At 45.5% G+C, this 17363-nt stretch overlaps 1 protein-coding gene across 1 annotated transcript in view; it reads left to right on the top strand.

The window, feature by feature from the left end:
• The first annotated feature begins 10956 nt into the window (after positions 1–10956).
• Positions 10957–17363, top strand: part of LOC123395126 (parkeol synthase-like) — a 36094-nt gene continuing 29687 nt past the window's right edge. Inside the window, exons 1-5 of the mRNA XM_045090063.1 lie at positions 10957–11215; positions 13213–13398; positions 13500–13589; positions 13668–13862; positions 13979–14063. Coding sequence (XP_044945998.1) covers positions 11018–11215; positions 13213–13398; positions 13500–13589; positions 13668–13862; positions 13979–14063 — 754 coding nt within the window. The 5' untranslated portion in view covers positions 10957–11017. The remainder of the gene's footprint in view (positions 11216–13212; positions 13399–13499; positions 13590–13667; positions 13863–13978; positions 14064–17363) is intronic.

Below are 17363 nucleotides of genomic sequence, written 5' to 3'. Positions count from 1 at the left end.
AGGCCCCTGCGCCGTCTCACCACGACACCGTAAGGAGAAGCCTGCACAGCGATGAAGAGGAGCCGGGAGAAGGAGCAGCAGCACTGTCGGCACGCGGGAGGGCTCAACCTCCACCATCAATGACAGTAGCCGACCAGAGGCAATAGCAGAAGCATACCAGGCCCGTGGGCCCACAGGCCTGGCCGGGACCCCCGTAAAGCTCCCGCCATCACGCTGCAACAGGCATACCGTTGACAACGCCGCCCCCTGTCCAAGCTGCTCCGCCTCACCACCATGTAGAAGACACCGTAGCCACGTTGGGAGCTGGCCCGCTAGGACCCACATGAGGTTTGCAGGGCCCAGATCTGGGCCAGGGGCGCACCGCCGGCCACGCCACACCACCATGCCGTCCTGCCTCTAAGGAGCAGCGTCGCCACCTCACCCGTCGCCGGCCACCATCACCGGGTCGCCGGACCGCAGCCGCCCCTGCCCTGGGAAGGGGGAACGCGTGCGGGGGGAAATGGAGGGCCTCTCGCCGCCGGCACTATCGTTGGTTGGTGCATAGTATCATAGGGTAGTTCATTAATTGCCATGAATGACACATAGTAACACAACATTTAATATGATACGGTATCATGATATGATACTTAACGCTTTCTTTTTTCATTTAATTTTATGTCACCTCATGAAAATTGACTAGTTATCATGTATGATACTATCTATGATACTTCCATTACAACCAATCTCAGTCCAGAGTTTCAACACTTCTTTGACATCCATCATCGCGAGTTTGCGATGGTGATGCTCCAGGGACACCTGGAATGTGAAGTAATGTGAGTGATGGTGATGTTTAAAAGTAATGTGCATGTTTAAAAATAATGTGAAGTCGACTCGATCGTATCAAGAATAATCCAGAGTATCTCTCGTATGCTTGCTCTGTATTATTCCCTCCTTTCGAATTTATAGAAATAAGACTTAAATCTGAAATCTCATTAATCAAGATGAACTATGAATGGATGATATACTAGTTTTAAGTAGCAATAAAATCAGCCAACAATAACATCGCCACCGACCGCATTGTCGTACGCATCCTGGTTGTTGGGTCGCTGTCAGCCTTTGTCTAGCCATGCTTTGCCTCGCCCTTTGTCTAGCCATGCTTTGCCTCGGCAACAGTACACGACGTGATCGCCGTGGTGGAGGTTTTGGGCTTCATGCTCGTGGCCGGCGTCCTTGACCTGGGTTTGCTCATGGCCGGCGTCCTCCGACGCGGTCCTGCTGGAACCCGGATCCGTGGTTAACCCATGCTGATCCATGGTTAACCCATGAAGATAAGAACATATCCGTTGGCCAAGGGCCGTTGATGTAAGAGAGGAATCTCAAAGTGCTCTGAACCCGGATCCATTGGAAGATTTGATGTAGGAATAATCGTCTCCCTTTCGTAAGTTTTGGAGCAATGGATTTCCACAGGAACTATGTATACACTACCCCGCTTATCTTTCCCCCTCGCTGGATATGGAATGGAGCAGGGGTGCGTGGGGAAGATGAACAGTGGGCTCTTGAATCACCCTTGCTTTTTTTGATCTGGCAATGGAGTTTGATCCGAACGCAACCGTTTTAATGCAAAGCGCACACTGTTCCGTTTTTTAATGTACCCGATGCAAACCTATTCAATGTCGAAGCACAGTTACGCATTGTTCCGATGTACTCTGTGGTCATGTAGTAGTAGTACTCCGCTTCCCATGTAACATGTTCAACATTAATATTCGAGCATCCCCCTGATTTCTGTGTGCTGCGTCCCGAGTACTTTTCGTCCGTTTCTCATGTAGTAACATGTTCAACATTAATATGAAATCGATCACTGCTGTGCCTTACAGCCCTGTTTGTTCCAGAAAGTCTCAGGATTTTCTTTGGTCCTAACTAAAAAGTCGCTAGTCCATATGTCTTTGTTTTTATGAATTAAACAGGAATCATAGGTCATTAAATGATATGTAAAAAGACCATGTTATCCCTAATAATATATTAAAACTTATTAAATGACATGCTAAAAGTATGAACACTGTTAAAAAAAATGCAAAAAAAGTTCTAAAATGACCCTTTCATAAGAATTTCTTTCTTTAGTTTCAAATACCCTTTTAGTTTCTAAAATTCCTTCATATTTGTTTCATATGGGACTAAAATAGACTTTGTTTTAGTTCCTACATGAAAAAATCCGTGGAAAAGTCGTAAAGTACTGCCGACATGAGTTGAACATGGTGCCATCGCGCAATAAGTGTCATGTACACCAACCAACGGTGCAAGTAACATTTAACCAGCTCTGCGCGCACCATGAGTTGTCTTTCTGTAAAAGACAAGACATGCACCATGGACCTCCAGGTCCGAGCTAACATTTAACCACCCATTTTTTTAGCTTACCAGATTATCCTATTGCTGGTTACGGACGCGTGTTCCTGTATGTGGGTGTTAGATGGAAGCGTTCCTACTCCTCGAGAGGAGCCGTGGTGTTTATTTATATTGGACAAAATCTTTGCCTTGGTTTACAAGAAAGGCATACAGATAGAACTCGGTTTAAGGAAGAGATAGAGATAGATTGAGATTACAACAATAATATATCTCTAAGCCTAACACCCTTCCTTAATCTCAACTATTCTATATTAAGATTCCTCTTGAATTCCTCAAATGGTTTAACTGGCAAGGCTTTAGTGAACCAATCTGCAACTTGATCTCTGGAAGAAATAAACCGTATGTCCAACTTCTTCTCTGCAACCCTTTCTCTGATAAAATGAAAGTCAATTTCTATGTGCTTTGTCCTGCCATGAAACACTGGATTTGCACAGAGATATGTGGCTCCTAGATTGTCACACCACAAACATGACACACGATGCTGTTTAACTCCCAGTTCTTTTAACAATGATTCAAGCCAAAAAATCTCAGCAGTTGCATTTGCTAATGATTTATATTCAGCTTCAGTACTTGACCTGGATACTGTGGCTTGTTTTCTGGCACTCCAAGATATAAGATTAGAACCAAAGAACACTGCAAAACCTCCTGTTGATCTTCTATCATCACTGCATCCTGCACAGTCAGCATCAGAGAAGGCACTAACAAGAGTGGATTTAGAGTGTTTTACTTGAAGACCCAAGCTCACAGAATATTTTATGTACCGTACAATTCTTTTGACAGCAGTCCAATGTATACTAGTAGGTGCATGAAGATACTGGCAAACCTTATAAACAACAAATGAAATATCAGGTCTTGTCAGTGTCAAGTACTGCAGTGAGTGGGTTTGGGTTCATACAGGTTTACGGAGAAGCCTGTCTGTACAAGAAAGTGAGTGGGAGCTCTGTAGCTTTCCTCATACTGTATGTGGATGACATATTATTGATGGGGAATAATATAAAGACGTTGGAGAGCATAAAGGCCTATTTGAACAAGAGTTTTTCAATGAAGGACCTTGGAGAAGCTGCATACATATTAGGCATCAAGATCTATAGAGATAGATCGAGACGCCTCATAGGTCTTTCGCAAAGTACATACCTTGACAAGATATTGAAGAAGTTCAATATGGAAAACTCAAAGAAATATAAACCTTGCCATAAGTTTGATAGGGAGGTACCAAAGTGATCCCGGTATGGAACACTGGACAGCGGTCAAGAATATCCTTAAGTACCTGAAAAGGACTAAGGTAATGTTTCTCGTTTATGGAGGTGACGAAGAGCTCGTCGTAAAGGGTTACGTCGACGCTAGCTTCGACACAGATCCAGATGACTCTAAGTCACAGACCGGATACGTATATGTGTTGAATGGTGGGGCAGTGAGCTGGTGCAGCAGCAAACAAGAAGTCGTGGCAGCATCTACATGTGAAGCGGAGTACATAGCTGCTTCAGAAGCAGCTCATGAAGGAATTTGGATGAAGGAGCTCATCACCGACCTTGGAGTGGTTCCAAGCGCGTCGGGTCCAATGACACTCTTCTGTGATAACACTGGGGCCATTGCCATAGCCAAGAAGCCCAGGTTTCACCGGAAGAAGAAGCACATCAAACGCCGCTACAACTCCATCCAGGACCATGTCCAGAGTGGTGTGATAGATATTTGTAAAGTACACACGGATCTGAATATTGCAGACCCGTTGACTAAACCTCTTCCACGAGCAAAACATGATCAACACCATAATGCTATGGGTGTTCGATACATCACAATGTAACTAGATTATTGACTCTAGTGCAAGTGGGAGACTGTTGGAAATATGCCATAGAGGCAATAATAAAATGGTTATTATCATATTTCCTTGTTCATGATAATCGTCTATTGTTCATGCTATAATTGTATTAACAGGAAACAGTAATACATGTGTGAATAGATAGATCACAATGTGTCCCTAGCAAGCCTCTAGTTGGCTAGCTCGTTAGTCAATAGATGATCATGGTTTCCTGATCATGGGCATTAGATGTCATTGATAACGGGATCACATCATTGGAGAATGATGTGATGGACAAGACCCAATCCTGAGCATAGCACTAGATCGTATTGTTCGTATGCTAAAGCTTTTCTAATGTCAAGTATATTTTCCTTCGACCGTGAGATTGTGCAACTCCCGGATACCGTAGGAGTTCTTTGGGTGTATCAAACGTCACAACGTAACTGGGTGACTATAAAGGTGCACTACGGGTACCTCCGAAAGTGTCTGTTGGGTTGGTACGAATCGAGATCGGGATTTGTCACTCCGTGTGACGGAGTGGTATCTCTGGGCCCACTCGGTAGAATATCATCATGAGCTCAATGTGACTAAGGAGTTAGTCACACGATGACGTGCTACAGAACGAGTAAAGAGACTTACCGGTAACGAGATTGAACAAGGTATAGGTATACCGACGATCGAATCTCGGGCAAGTTCTATACCGACAGACAAAGGGAATCGTATACGGGATTGATTGAATCCTTGACATCGTGGTTCATCCGATGAGATCATCGTGGAGCAAGTGGGAGCCACCATGGGTATCCAGACCCCGCTGATGGTTATTGGCCAGAGAGGTGTCTCGGTCATGTCTTCCTGTCTCCCGAACCCGTAGGGTCTACACACTTAAGGTTCGATGACGCTAGGGTTATAGGGAATCGTTATATGAGGTTACTGAAAGATGTTCGGAGTCCCAGATGAGATCCTGGACGTCACGAGGAGCTCCGGAATGGTCCGGAGGTAAAGATTGATATATAGGACGGATGGTTTCGGACAACGGAAGTGTTTCGGGCATCACCGGTAACGTACCGGGACCACCGGGACCACCGGAGGTGGCCCCGGGGACCACCGAAGGGGGGCAACGACCCCGGGAGGTAAGGTGGGCCAAGTGGGGGTGGGAACCAGCCCCTAGGTGGGCTGGTGCGCCTCCCCACTCAGCCCAATGCGCAGGGGAGAGAAAAAGGGGGGCAAACCCTAAGCCAGGTGGGCCTAAGGCCCACCAGATGGTGCGCCACCCCCTCCTCCCCCTCTGGCCGCCGCACCTCCCATCTGGGGGGCTGTCGCACCCCCTAGGGTGGGAACCTTAGGGGTGGCACCCCCTCTCCCCTCCCCCTATATATATCGGGCACTTTTGGCCATTGAGCGACAGACTTTTCCCTCTCCCTCGGCGCAACCCTGCTCTTCTTTCTCCTCCTCTTTGCCAGTGCTTGGCGAAGCCCTGCCGGGAGACCTCGTCTCTCCATCGACACCACGCTGTCGTGCTGCTGGAGTTCTTCCCCAACCTCTCCCTCCTCCTTGCTGGATCAAGGTGTGGGAGACGTCACCGGGCTGCACGTGTGTTGAACGCGGAGGTGCCGTAGTTCGGCACTAGATCGGAATCGCTGCGAGTACGACTCCATCAACCGCGTTCTAGCAACACTTCCGCTTAGCGATCTTCAAAGGTATGAAGATGCTCTTACCCCTCTCTCGTTGCTGGTCTCTCCATAGGAAGATCTAAATATGCGTAGGAAAATTTTGAATTTATGCTACGTTACCCAACACATATACTAGCACAAATATAGTTGTTTTGCCTTGTTGTAAATAAACAGAGAAGTATCAGCTTTGGATGCAACAAAACCTAAACGTTTCAACTGTGAACTTAACCTTGAGTACCATGCCCTTGGTGCTTGTTTCAGACCATAGAGTGCTTTGTCAAGCCTGCACACATAATGAGGTACCTTTTTGTCAACATACCCAGGTGGTTGTCTTATGTAAACCTCCTCTTCTAGAACACCATGCAAAAACGCATTCTGAACATCTAGCTGTCTCAAGCTCCATCCCCTGGATACATATATAGATAACACAAGTCTAATAGTTGCAGCTTTAACCACAAGACTAAAAGTATCCTCATAGTCCAAACCATATCGATGTTTAAAACCTTTTGCAACTAAACGAGCTTTATACCTATCAATGGAGCCATCTGCTTTCCTTTTTATTCTGCAAATCCATTTGCAGTCAATGACATTTTTACCTCTCTTTTCTGGCACAAGATGCCAAGTCTTGTTTCTCATGAGCGCTGAGTGCTCTTCATCCATTGCATGTTTCCATTTTGGATCTTTGAGTGCATCATCCAAATTTGCTGGTTCCCCTGCTACACATAACATGCCATATGGAATAGTGCCATCAGTTCGAACCTTTGGATTTTATACCTCTTTGTGACCGAGTTGTGACACGAGAAGTTGCAACCGGCTGGATTTTTCTTCTTCGTGTTTGCGCTGGTTGTGGCACAGGAGGTGACGCAGCCGTCTCGGTTGCAGAGGATCCCGAGCCCCTGTCGGAATCGCCGTTCGCAGCAGATCCGGAGGACATCTGAGTTACCTGCGGTGTGGCTGATGTCCCTGAAGAAATTGCCGCAGAAGATCCTTCGCTGCCAACCGTATGCATGCGTGTAGAGGACAGAGATCCCGACGCGGGCCCCACCAAATCTGTCGTGCCTGGCGCGGCCGGCCCACACGTGGGACGCGGTGTCGTTGTCGTGCCTGGCGCGGCCGGCCCGCACGTGGGACGCGACGTGTTCCCGCCTGACGTGGAGCTCGCTGATTGGTGCGGAGCGATGGCGGCGCTGACTGGCGTACGGGATCGCGCGCGCACAAGAGTTACAGGTGCAGCTGCCGCCGCCGCCGCGAGATCTTCCTCGTGTTCTGTGCCGCCTTCGTCTTCTTGTGCTGCATGCAATATGGATGGAAAATCTGCAAAATTTTGATCATTTTCTTCACCGTTTTCTGCCCCGATTGCTGTTGTAGAATCCTGCACACATGGAGATAATTCTCTGGTAATACAATCATCAGTTGGGTTAGTACAATTGTCGCCCCCATGATTGGAAGTTTGGAGATGTGGTGGAAGGAGAAGAATGGCTTGTTTGAGAAGTGCTCCGGCGTTGGGATGGAGGGTTTCGAAGGGAAAAAGTGACTCATCGAAGACCACATCTCGTGAGATATAGACTCGGCCAGTAGAAACATCTAGGCATTTGACTCCTTTATGAATGGGACTATATCCAAGAAAGACACATTTTTTGGAATGAAACGCAAGTTTGCGTGTGTTGTATGGCCTAAGATTGGGCCAACAAGCACAACCAAAGACACGAAGTGACTTATAGTCAGGGGAGATGCCAAAAAGGCGAGTGATGGGTGTCTCAAAGTTGATGACTTTGCTAGGTAGCAGATTTATCAGGTAGGTGGTTGTTAAAAAGGCTTCATCCCAGAACTTTAGTGGCATAGATGAGTTTGCAAGAAGAGCTAGTCCTACCTCAACAACATGGCGATGCTTTCTCTCGGCTGAGTCATTCTGTTGATGTGCATGAGGACATGCAACATGATGTGATATACCAAGAAAAGAGATTTAACTTCCTGTATTCACCTCCCCAATCTGTTTGCATGGCAATGATTTTGGTGTTTAGTTTGCGCTCAACAAGATTTTCAAAGTTTTTAAAGACATGAAATACTTCAGATCGTTTCTTGAGGAGATATATCCATGTGAATTTGCTAAAATCATCAATAAAGCTAACATAATATGAGTGTCTGCCGACAGAGGTGGGGGCTGGCCCCCACACATCTGAAAACACAAGTTGTAGAGGAGAAGTGGAAATACTAGTAGAAATAGGGTATGGTAGCTGATGACTTTTAGCTTGCTGACATTGATCACAAACAGACTCAACACTAGACTCATGAGAATAAGGAAGATTGTTCTTGTTAAGAACAAATTTGACAATAACTAAGGAGGGATGACCTAGTCTACTATGCCACTTTGATGAAGAGGGCTTGACAGCAGCAAGAGCTTGTTTATTGGATGGTGTTGATGAAGATATGAGCGGGTAGAGACCTCCCACGCATTTTCCCCTAAGAAGTATTTTCCTCGTGTCCAAGTCCTTTACCAAAAAGAAATAAGGATAAAATTCAATGAGAACACGATTATCAAGGGTAAACCTATGAACAGAAAGAAGATTCTTTGATGTTGTGGGCACATATAGGACTTTGTTAAGATGTAGGTTTTTCATGGGGTTTTTAACAACTGAACTTCCAACGTGAGCGATTTTCATACCAGATCCGCTTGCGGTGTGGACTTGATCATGGCCACGGTATTTGTCTCTGATCGTCAGCTTGTCAAGCTCGCCTGTGATGTGGTTGGTGGCACCGGAGTCGGCATACCAGTTGGTGTCGATGCCGTAGGAGTCTAAGGCAATATTGGCCTCCTTGTCTTCATATTCATCTTCCTCGTAGCGATCTCAACATTCACGGGCACCCCCGCAATGATGTTTGAGACATATCTGGCACTCGGGGTAGTCTCGGTGCGGTGGACGCTGTTGTTGTTGTTGAGACCGACCGCCTCTCCTGCCGTTGTCGTTTGGAGAGGATGACGAGGGTGAGCGTCTCCCTCGACCACGGCCTCTGCTGCCGCGCCCTCGTCCTCTGCCACGGGACTGGCCACGCCCCCTATACGCCATATTTGCAGAGGTGTTGTAGCCAGTTTCTGGTCCATCGTTGAGCATATCCACCCTTTGATCGAAGGCGGAGATTTGAGCGAAGAGCTCGTCGACGGTGATGGAGGTTTTGACAGCACTGATTGCCGCCACAACCGGGTCGTAGTCTCGATCTAGACCAGCAAGGACGTAGTCCACCATCTCTGGATCAGAGACGGGCCGGCCTGCAGCAGCGAGTTCATCGCCTAGGCTTTTCATCCTGGCGATGTAGGAGGTGCTCGACATGGAGCCCTTCTTGGTGGTGGCGATGGCAATTCTCAAATTTGTGATTCGAGATTGGGACTGCGAGGCAAACATGGTGATGATGGCAGTCCACAAATCAAAGGTATTTTCTTTACTCACAACTTGGGCGAGGATTTCCTTTGATAAGGAGTTGAGGAGATGGCTGAGAACTTGTTGATCTCTGGACAGCCACAGTGCATAAAGTGGATTAGGCACCGTGATCGTCGTCTTGTCCGTCTGCTGCTGCTCCACTGTTTCCGCGGGCGCTGCATCGGATCCATCCAGGAGGCCGATGACCTGCGCTCCTCGCAGGCCTGGCATTACCTGGGCTTTCCATTTGAGGAAATTCCCCTTGGTTAGCTTCTCGGCGGGCGGCGCTCCAAGGTTCAGGGCGACGGTGGCCGAAGAAGAGGACATGGCGATCGGTTTTGTCGATCGATGGGTTTCTGGTGTGGCTAGATAGATGGGAAGAGGTTGACTCTGTATACCATGTCAGATGGAAGCGTTCCTACTCCTCGAGAGGAGCCGCGGTGTTTATTTATATTGGGCAAAACCTTTGGCTTGGTTTACAAGAAAGGCATACAGATAGAACTCGGTTTAAGGAAGAGATAGAGATAGATTGAGATTACAACAATAATATATCTCTAAGTCTAACAGTGGGGAAGGCCCGAAGAGTGTGCCGAGGTGGGGAAGGCACGTCAAGAGTTCGAAGAGCACCGTTTCAAGCCAAAGCATTCTAGCGACCACCTCATGCGGATGCAAGTATTTGACCATCCCCACGTCTGCTCGACACATACATACATGACCTCAACGACTAAAACTACTCCCTTCGTACCTGCACTTGGTGCCGTTTCTACCGGTTCCTTTTCTCTTTGCTTTAATTAACACACCATGTCAGATTTTTGCTTATGTGGATGGCTTAGCACAGTACAAGCCTAAGAAGGAGCAGTGCGATCTAGACGCAAAAAGATTGGACTAGGTAAATAATTTGAATCATAAAGAAAGACAATCATTACTCAAGTCTGTACGAAACACTGCAATAAATCGAACAACAATAGCTGTCACGGTTTTGCTAAGCCATAAATTCAAATTTATAACATGCAACCTCCGTCCGGAGGAACTAGCATTCTTACATACCTTAAGAGCAAGTACAATAGTATAGCCAGCTGCTGGCTATAAGCCATTGCCATGTCATCTATAGCCCATCTTATAGCCAACATGTACAATAGTTCATTGCAAAAGCGTACTACTTCTTCATTATATGGTTCACCTTTCATACTCATAAAATGCCTAAGAGCACGTGCTAGAGCTGACTCTTAGCTAAAAGTCCGCTTACCTTCTCTCTGCTCTTCTCTTTCCTCTAACTAAACAAAAATATATTAGTTTATTTCTTATAGCCAGCTGACTCAGCTCTATTGTACTTGCTCTAATTGGATTGATTAGTGCATGTTCAGAAATCGATGTCACCAAGTGTACCACTGTATGGCACTAAATGCCGAGTACATAGGATAATACAGTATGAACAGAAATCAATGGCATTAAGTGTACTACTGTATATGGCACTAAATGCCGGGTACTCTACATAGGATAACATGAAATCGATCACTGTTGTGCCTTAAGTCCTGAATTATTGCGCAAATAGGAGTAAGTTGAACATGGTTCCATCGCGCAATAAGTGCCTTGTGCTCCAACCAACGGTGCAACATTTAATGACCTCTGCATGCACCATCAGTGGCTCTCTATAAAAGACAAGACATGCACCATGCACCACACCTCCAGGTCCCTCCCGGCTAATAGACAACTTCTTGGGTCCTTAAGCATCGATCGTATTCCTGGTTACGGACGCGAGTATGTGGAGGCTGAAGATGTCGGAGGGCAGCAGCCCATGGCTGCGGTCGACGAACAACCTCCTCGGCCGGCAAGTGTGGGAGTTCGATCCTGAACACGGCACGCCGGAGGAGCGCGCCGAGGTGGAGAAGGCACGCCGGGTGTTCACTCAGCACCGCTTCGAGCGAAAGCATTCTAGCGACCTCCTCATGCGGATGCAGGTATTTGTCCATGCCCGCCTATGTCTGCTCGACACGTACACGACCTCAAGAACTAAAACTATGTTATTTCTTCTTTTTTGAAACTAATGCTTTATAAGTAACACGAGTTTCATTTTGGAAGATTTGGAACATAATAAAGAGACTACTCCCTCCGTCTCGGTGTATAGGTCATCTTAGATAGTGCATCGTGATCAAGATGGAGAGGAAAACAAGAAAACTAATGTTATTTTGCTAATTAATACTATTGCATGCAATGAAATGACCACTTCATGTCATGCTAGTTAGTCTCAAGTCATTAAAAACATACATGCCTCACATCTCTTATTGGTTAATTCCTTTATTCATGACAAAAAACAAAAAACAAAATGAAAGTTAATGCATCATGCCTAAGTGTTTTGAAATTATTTGGTTTTCGTAAGATGACTTATAAACCGAAACGGAGGAAATATGTAGAAAAAGCATGGTTCGTCCTGATGCAGTCTAGTTCGGCGGAGTGTTAAAGGGCGTGACATCATTTTAACAATAAATAAAGGTAAATTTTAACATGCTCTCTCTTACCTCTCTCTTTCTACATATGAGGTAAGAAGGTAAGACTTAATCAGACCGTTAATTAATAAGATCAATGACTCGGATCTATTATCTACTCTTACCTTTCATGTAAAAATAGATAGGGGGTAAGAGGGAACATGCTAAAACTGCTTTTAGATAAATGTGCCGAACTCAAACATTCATACAAGCATGTGGGAAGGAAATGAAATGACACTAAACAGTTTTTACGTACGGGCCAAATCCTATTTTCAGGAACGGTTTTGCAGCCAATATAGCTGCGATTCGTTGTCGCAAATGGACATTTGTGCCAGTGATTTATGAACCATCTTTTGGAAGTACATTTTCTTTTAGATACAGGCCATCTTAGCCCCACTGATTTATGAACCATCTTTTGGAAGTACATTTTCTTTTAGATACAGGCCATCTTAGCCCTCCAGTTTTAAATCTTTCAGGACGGTTTTGTATAACTTTTACTAACCGGGTTTGATAATTTAAACTGGAGGGAGTAGAAGCTAATGAAATACTTAGCAAACTATCCTATATATCCTACGAACAAAAGCTGTTGTTGGATTGGCTTGAAATTAAATGTGCACGACATCTGTTAAAACAAGAATAATAGCAATAGACAACAATTCGATCGGTTAGTGCATGTTCAGAAATGATGTGAAGTTGACGGCATTAACAGTACTACTGTATGGAACTAAAGTCGGGTCAATACGATACTACATGCCCTCCGTTCCTAAATACTCCCTCCGTTTTTAAATATAAGTCTTTTTAGAGATTTTACTAAAGGGCTACATACGGAGCAAAATGAATGAATCTATAATCTAAAGTATGTCTATATACATCCGTATGTAGTCCCTCTAGTGAAACCTCTTAAAAGACTTATATTTAGGAACGGAGGGAGTATAAGTCTTTCCAGAGATTACACTACGGACTACATACGGAGTAAAATGAGTGAATCTATATTCTAAAGTATGTCTATATATATCAGTATGTAGTTCATAATAAAAATCTCTAAAAAGACTTATATTTAAAAACGAAGGGATTAACATGCATGTTCAACGTTAATATGAAAATAAAAAGCAATGCACATCTATAGGGTATGGAACTAAATGATATTGCGCAAGTTCTACTGTCTGCCATGAGAGAAATTGCATTTCTGTGTGCGGTCCAAGGGTGGTTAGTCTCCTGGCCCACCGGAAAGTTGGCAATGGGGGCTCTGTTTCTGATAATGGAAACTAAAATGACACATAATTAAAACTCGTTTTTTAGTACTAGTGGGAACCATATTCAAGCAGTCCGAGAAGGCTAATTCACCTTCTTGTAGAATTGGTACTGAACGAAAAACAATGATGCGCTGTGCTTGATTGGTTAATTCTTCCCAGGGCTCTCATCCTAAACTGATGACTAGAGTGACTCGCTTACCTTCTTCTATCGTTGTGCAGCTCGCTAAAGCAAACCCTCAGGAGTTGGACTTTCGAGTTGTCAAGCTTGGGGAGCATGAAGACGTCACGGAGGAAACCGTATGGAGCTCTTTGAAAAGGGCAGTAAGCCGCGTCTGTAATTTGCAGGCACATGATGGACACTGGCCCAACGATTATGGAGGACTTTTGTTCCTTTTGCCAGGCTTGGTACCTTGTCGAGCTTGTTCCCTCTTGCATCTTACTATTCGCGTTACCCACACTTCCAAGATTATTACAACATTATTATGTTTTGACTTGCATGTGCTCAGATTACAACATTGTATGTGACTGGAGCTCTGAACACTGTTTTATCATTGGAACATAAGAAGGAGATGCTCCGGTACATCTATAATCATCAGGCAAGATTATTGTGTTGATAAACTTTACAATTCTGCATTGGGGGAGACCAAATTTTAATCTCGTGAATACAATTGTAGAATGGAGACGGAGGGTGGGGAATGCATATTGAGGGCCACAGTACCATGCTTGGCTCCTCCTTGAACTATGTTGCCTTGAGATTGCTCGGGGAGGGTCCAAATGGCGGGGATGGAGCCATAGAAAAAGGTCGAAACTGGATTTTAGACCACGGAGGAGCCACATTTGCACCATCGTGGGGCAAGTTTTGGCTCTCGGTAGGGGATCGATTATACTTCTCTGCATATTGATTTTATGCAATTAATGTCAACCTTTCTCAAACTGCAGGTCTTCATAGCAAGAAGTTGCTTATATATTTTTTCACATATTTCAGGTACTTGGAGCATATGATTGGTCTGGTACTAACCCAGTGCCACCAGAATTATGGCTGTTACCCTATCAGCTGCCATTTCACCCAGGTTCTGCATACTTCTTGAGGCATTAATTGTATTCATGCATGTGTGTAGGGCATATTATTCTTCGCAATAAGCCATGCCCGTACGTGGCGGTGGCGACCGGCGTGAGCGTGCCGGGGTCGAGTTCGTGGCGGGTGTGCCGGGCGCCGGTCTGTGGCCGCGTCCATGGTGGTCATTAGTGTGTGTGCGTCATATACGTAGGCTTAGTATACACCAGGTTGTTAGATGGATGCATGAGTTAGTTGCTCCGGCGCGTTTTGTTGACCTTGGAGAGATTTCAGGAGTTGTTAGTACGTGGGCATGCATGTAGGAGATAGTTGTGGTTAGCTGGTTAGTGGCCGGCGTGCGTGTCGTGCTTGCGTGGTGGCCGTGACGTGCTAGCTAGCTATGTGTGTGTGTTATCCAGTTATCCTGGGTATAAAAAACCCTCCCCATGTACTTATCGAATTGTGCCGGAGTGTGTCGAGCCAGTTTGAGTTGGGTTGAATAGAGGCTAACATACATGTCGTTCGACGAATGTTCATCATCATAACCAAGTGTCTTCTGTTCATCTTCTTTTACTTATGTCCGGCGTTTGTCGCTACAGGATTACTCGGCGTTCCCAACACATGTTTGGGTTGAGCCCCACCAAATTTTAGTGACCAACAAAATTTTGGTAAACCTGGGGTGTATGGATTATAGCTCTATGCCACCACTGTCAGATGTCCATCAACCAAGTGTGCAGCATGTGGACTATATCTGCATATTTTGTTTGAGCCCCATGGGCAGCCAACGCACCCACATCCCAGTTTCTGAGCCAGCAGTATGCAAAGGACGGGGATACTATGTTATATAACATGGGACGGCTAGGACTACTGTAGTCTCCCTACCGGTGGTGCTTGATGTCAACAAGCAGGAATATCTGTTCTAAGGCAAAAAAAATATACTTCATCTGTTCTGAAATTATTATCTCTGTCTAGATCAAATTTGAACTAACCGATGACAATAATAAAAAGAATGGAGGGAGTATGTTTCTTCCATCCTGGATTATGTTAGAGCATCTCTAGCAGACTCCGTAAAAGTCGGACCCGAAAACGCATTTACAGTTCGCTGCATATCGGATTTGTCGGGCGAATTTATGCATTGCAGATTAGAACCCGTATATAAAACTGTAAAATTAAAAAAAACTTTCACGGGAGAAACTTGCAACGACTAGTGGGGGTCTGCGGGCCGTGTAGCGTACCTGATCAGCCTAAGCTACCAAAATCAACAAGTGCCGCAGTGACGACGTGGCGCAGGAGCCGGAGGAGCTCAGTCCTCGTTGGAGTCGAGGTCGATCCAAACCTTGGCCTGCCCGGCCTTCATGACGCGCAGGTCCGCCTGCTTGGACGTGCGTGCCTAGGATGCCGCGACGCCCTGCTCGAGGAAGATCTCATCAATCTCGAGTTCGCAGCGGTGGTCCGTGTCGTCCTCCTCCACCTCCCTCGCTGAGTGCACCATGATGGCACATTCGAAGTGCTCCTCCTGTCCCGGGGGGAGGTAGCCCTCGTTGCCGATGACACCTCGATGCGGTGGGTCCGCATTGGCCTCGAGCTTGACGACGAGCGGTCCAAGCTCCTCCTGCTCTCTTTTGACCGGAGTGAGCCGCGAGCTCGAGGCGCCCGCAGACGAGCTCCCCGCGGCAGAGGAGCCGACGGAGGCACGACGGCGGACCGCGAGCTCACGCTCGTACACGTCGAGCTCGCGGCATTCGAGGCGGCCCGCTCCCATAGTTGAGCCACCTCCATGCCCCCTGCTTGTGTGCGGCGTCGGAGATGCGACAGCGGCGGCGCTCCGCATCATCACCACCACTTCCATAGCCGTTCATGGGTCGGGAAGGTTGCTAGCGGTTTTTTTAGGCTCGTTGGCGGCAAGAAATTGGGCGGAGGGGGATGGAAATCGTGGCGGAGTGGCGATGGAGGCAAATAGGGTTTGACCCGTATCCAAGTGATGAAACCATATAAATTACGGTGGAAAGGGTCTTTATCCGGGCCACGCCAGGGATACCTGTTCTGGCAAGAAAAATGCGCCGAACCCATATACTAGTCAGAATTATATGGGTTCGGCCCTTTTAGGAGGAGGACTGTTGCCTACTTTGGTACTCCACTTGTTTTTAAATTGTTGTCGCTGAGAAGTACAACTTAATTATTTTATACTAGCCAACAACAGTAATTTTAAAATAAAAGAAAATAGTTCACGTCATCTCCTAGCTTGTAAGAAAAGCCTTCCTGCATACATTTCACACATGCTCAAATGGCAGCCTACGCAGGGGGACAGAAACAAAATTGACTGAATGCTACCATCAAATACAGATGCACATACCACACTGATTTTATTCCTTGGATATATCATGATGTGTTACAAAATTGACTGAATGCTACCATCAAATACAGATGCACATACCACACTGATTTTATTCCTTGGATATATCATGATGTGTTACAATTCCGTAATTTTACATATATGATAATTCATAGAGGTTCAACTTATGTTCTATTGCAAGCTGCAAACTGGGAGAACTAATTTATGGCTAAGACATGGCAGGGTAGTTAAACACATATAAGGAACTTGTTCTATTACAGAAAACACAAGAACTAAATTTGGATCAAACGTCAGTTAAGTAAGACAAATGTAATTATCACATAGCCACGTGCAAGCCTCTGTTCCTAAATAATTGTTGTTGGGGGGAGCTAGGTTAGTTCTCCCAAACAACAATTATTTAGGAACAGAGGGAGTAGGTTAGTAGATATATATGATCTGAGGCAAGCTAAGGCAGGATGGAAGAAGATATGCATACTTTATCAAACTTTACTGGTGCAGTGGGGATTTTCTGGGTAGTTTTTGTTTGCTGAAAGCACCCACATCAACTTCATTGGCTGCCGCCCCCTCTCATTCTCCATGACCTCCATCCAGAAAACATTTGATATCAGTGACCAATTTAAAGGATCTAGGTCAATTAGGTTTCTATAATGAATACTTTGTTGTATTTACCCCCCTTTAAACTTTCCGACATCTTTCTCCAGCTTCTTACGATCTTTGAGGATAGTGGCGGAGCCAGAAATTTTCTGGAGCCTGGGCAAGTTTGAGCCTAAGTGTCTAATGCCGAAATCAACATCTAATGCTCTGATAGATACATCATATAAAATAGCCCCAAACTTTCAAACCACAAATCCACATTAATAACGAAAAATAAAATAAAAAACAAAGTCATACAAATGTAGTTTTTAAGTGGACTAAATATGTAACATATCGATATTTGATTTCATATACCAAAATAAATTTGAG

Source organism: Hordeum vulgare, chromosome 5H (assembly GCF_904849725.1).
Source record: "Hordeum vulgare subsp. vulgare chromosome 5H, MorexV3_pseudomolecules_assembly, whole genome shotgun sequence".
Lineage (NCBI taxonomy): Eukaryota > Viridiplantae > Streptophyta > Magnoliopsida > Poales > Poaceae > Hordeum > Hordeum vulgare.
The sequence above is the reverse complement of the archived record's forward strand: the minus strand, read 5'-3'. Positions and strand labels throughout refer to the sequence as shown.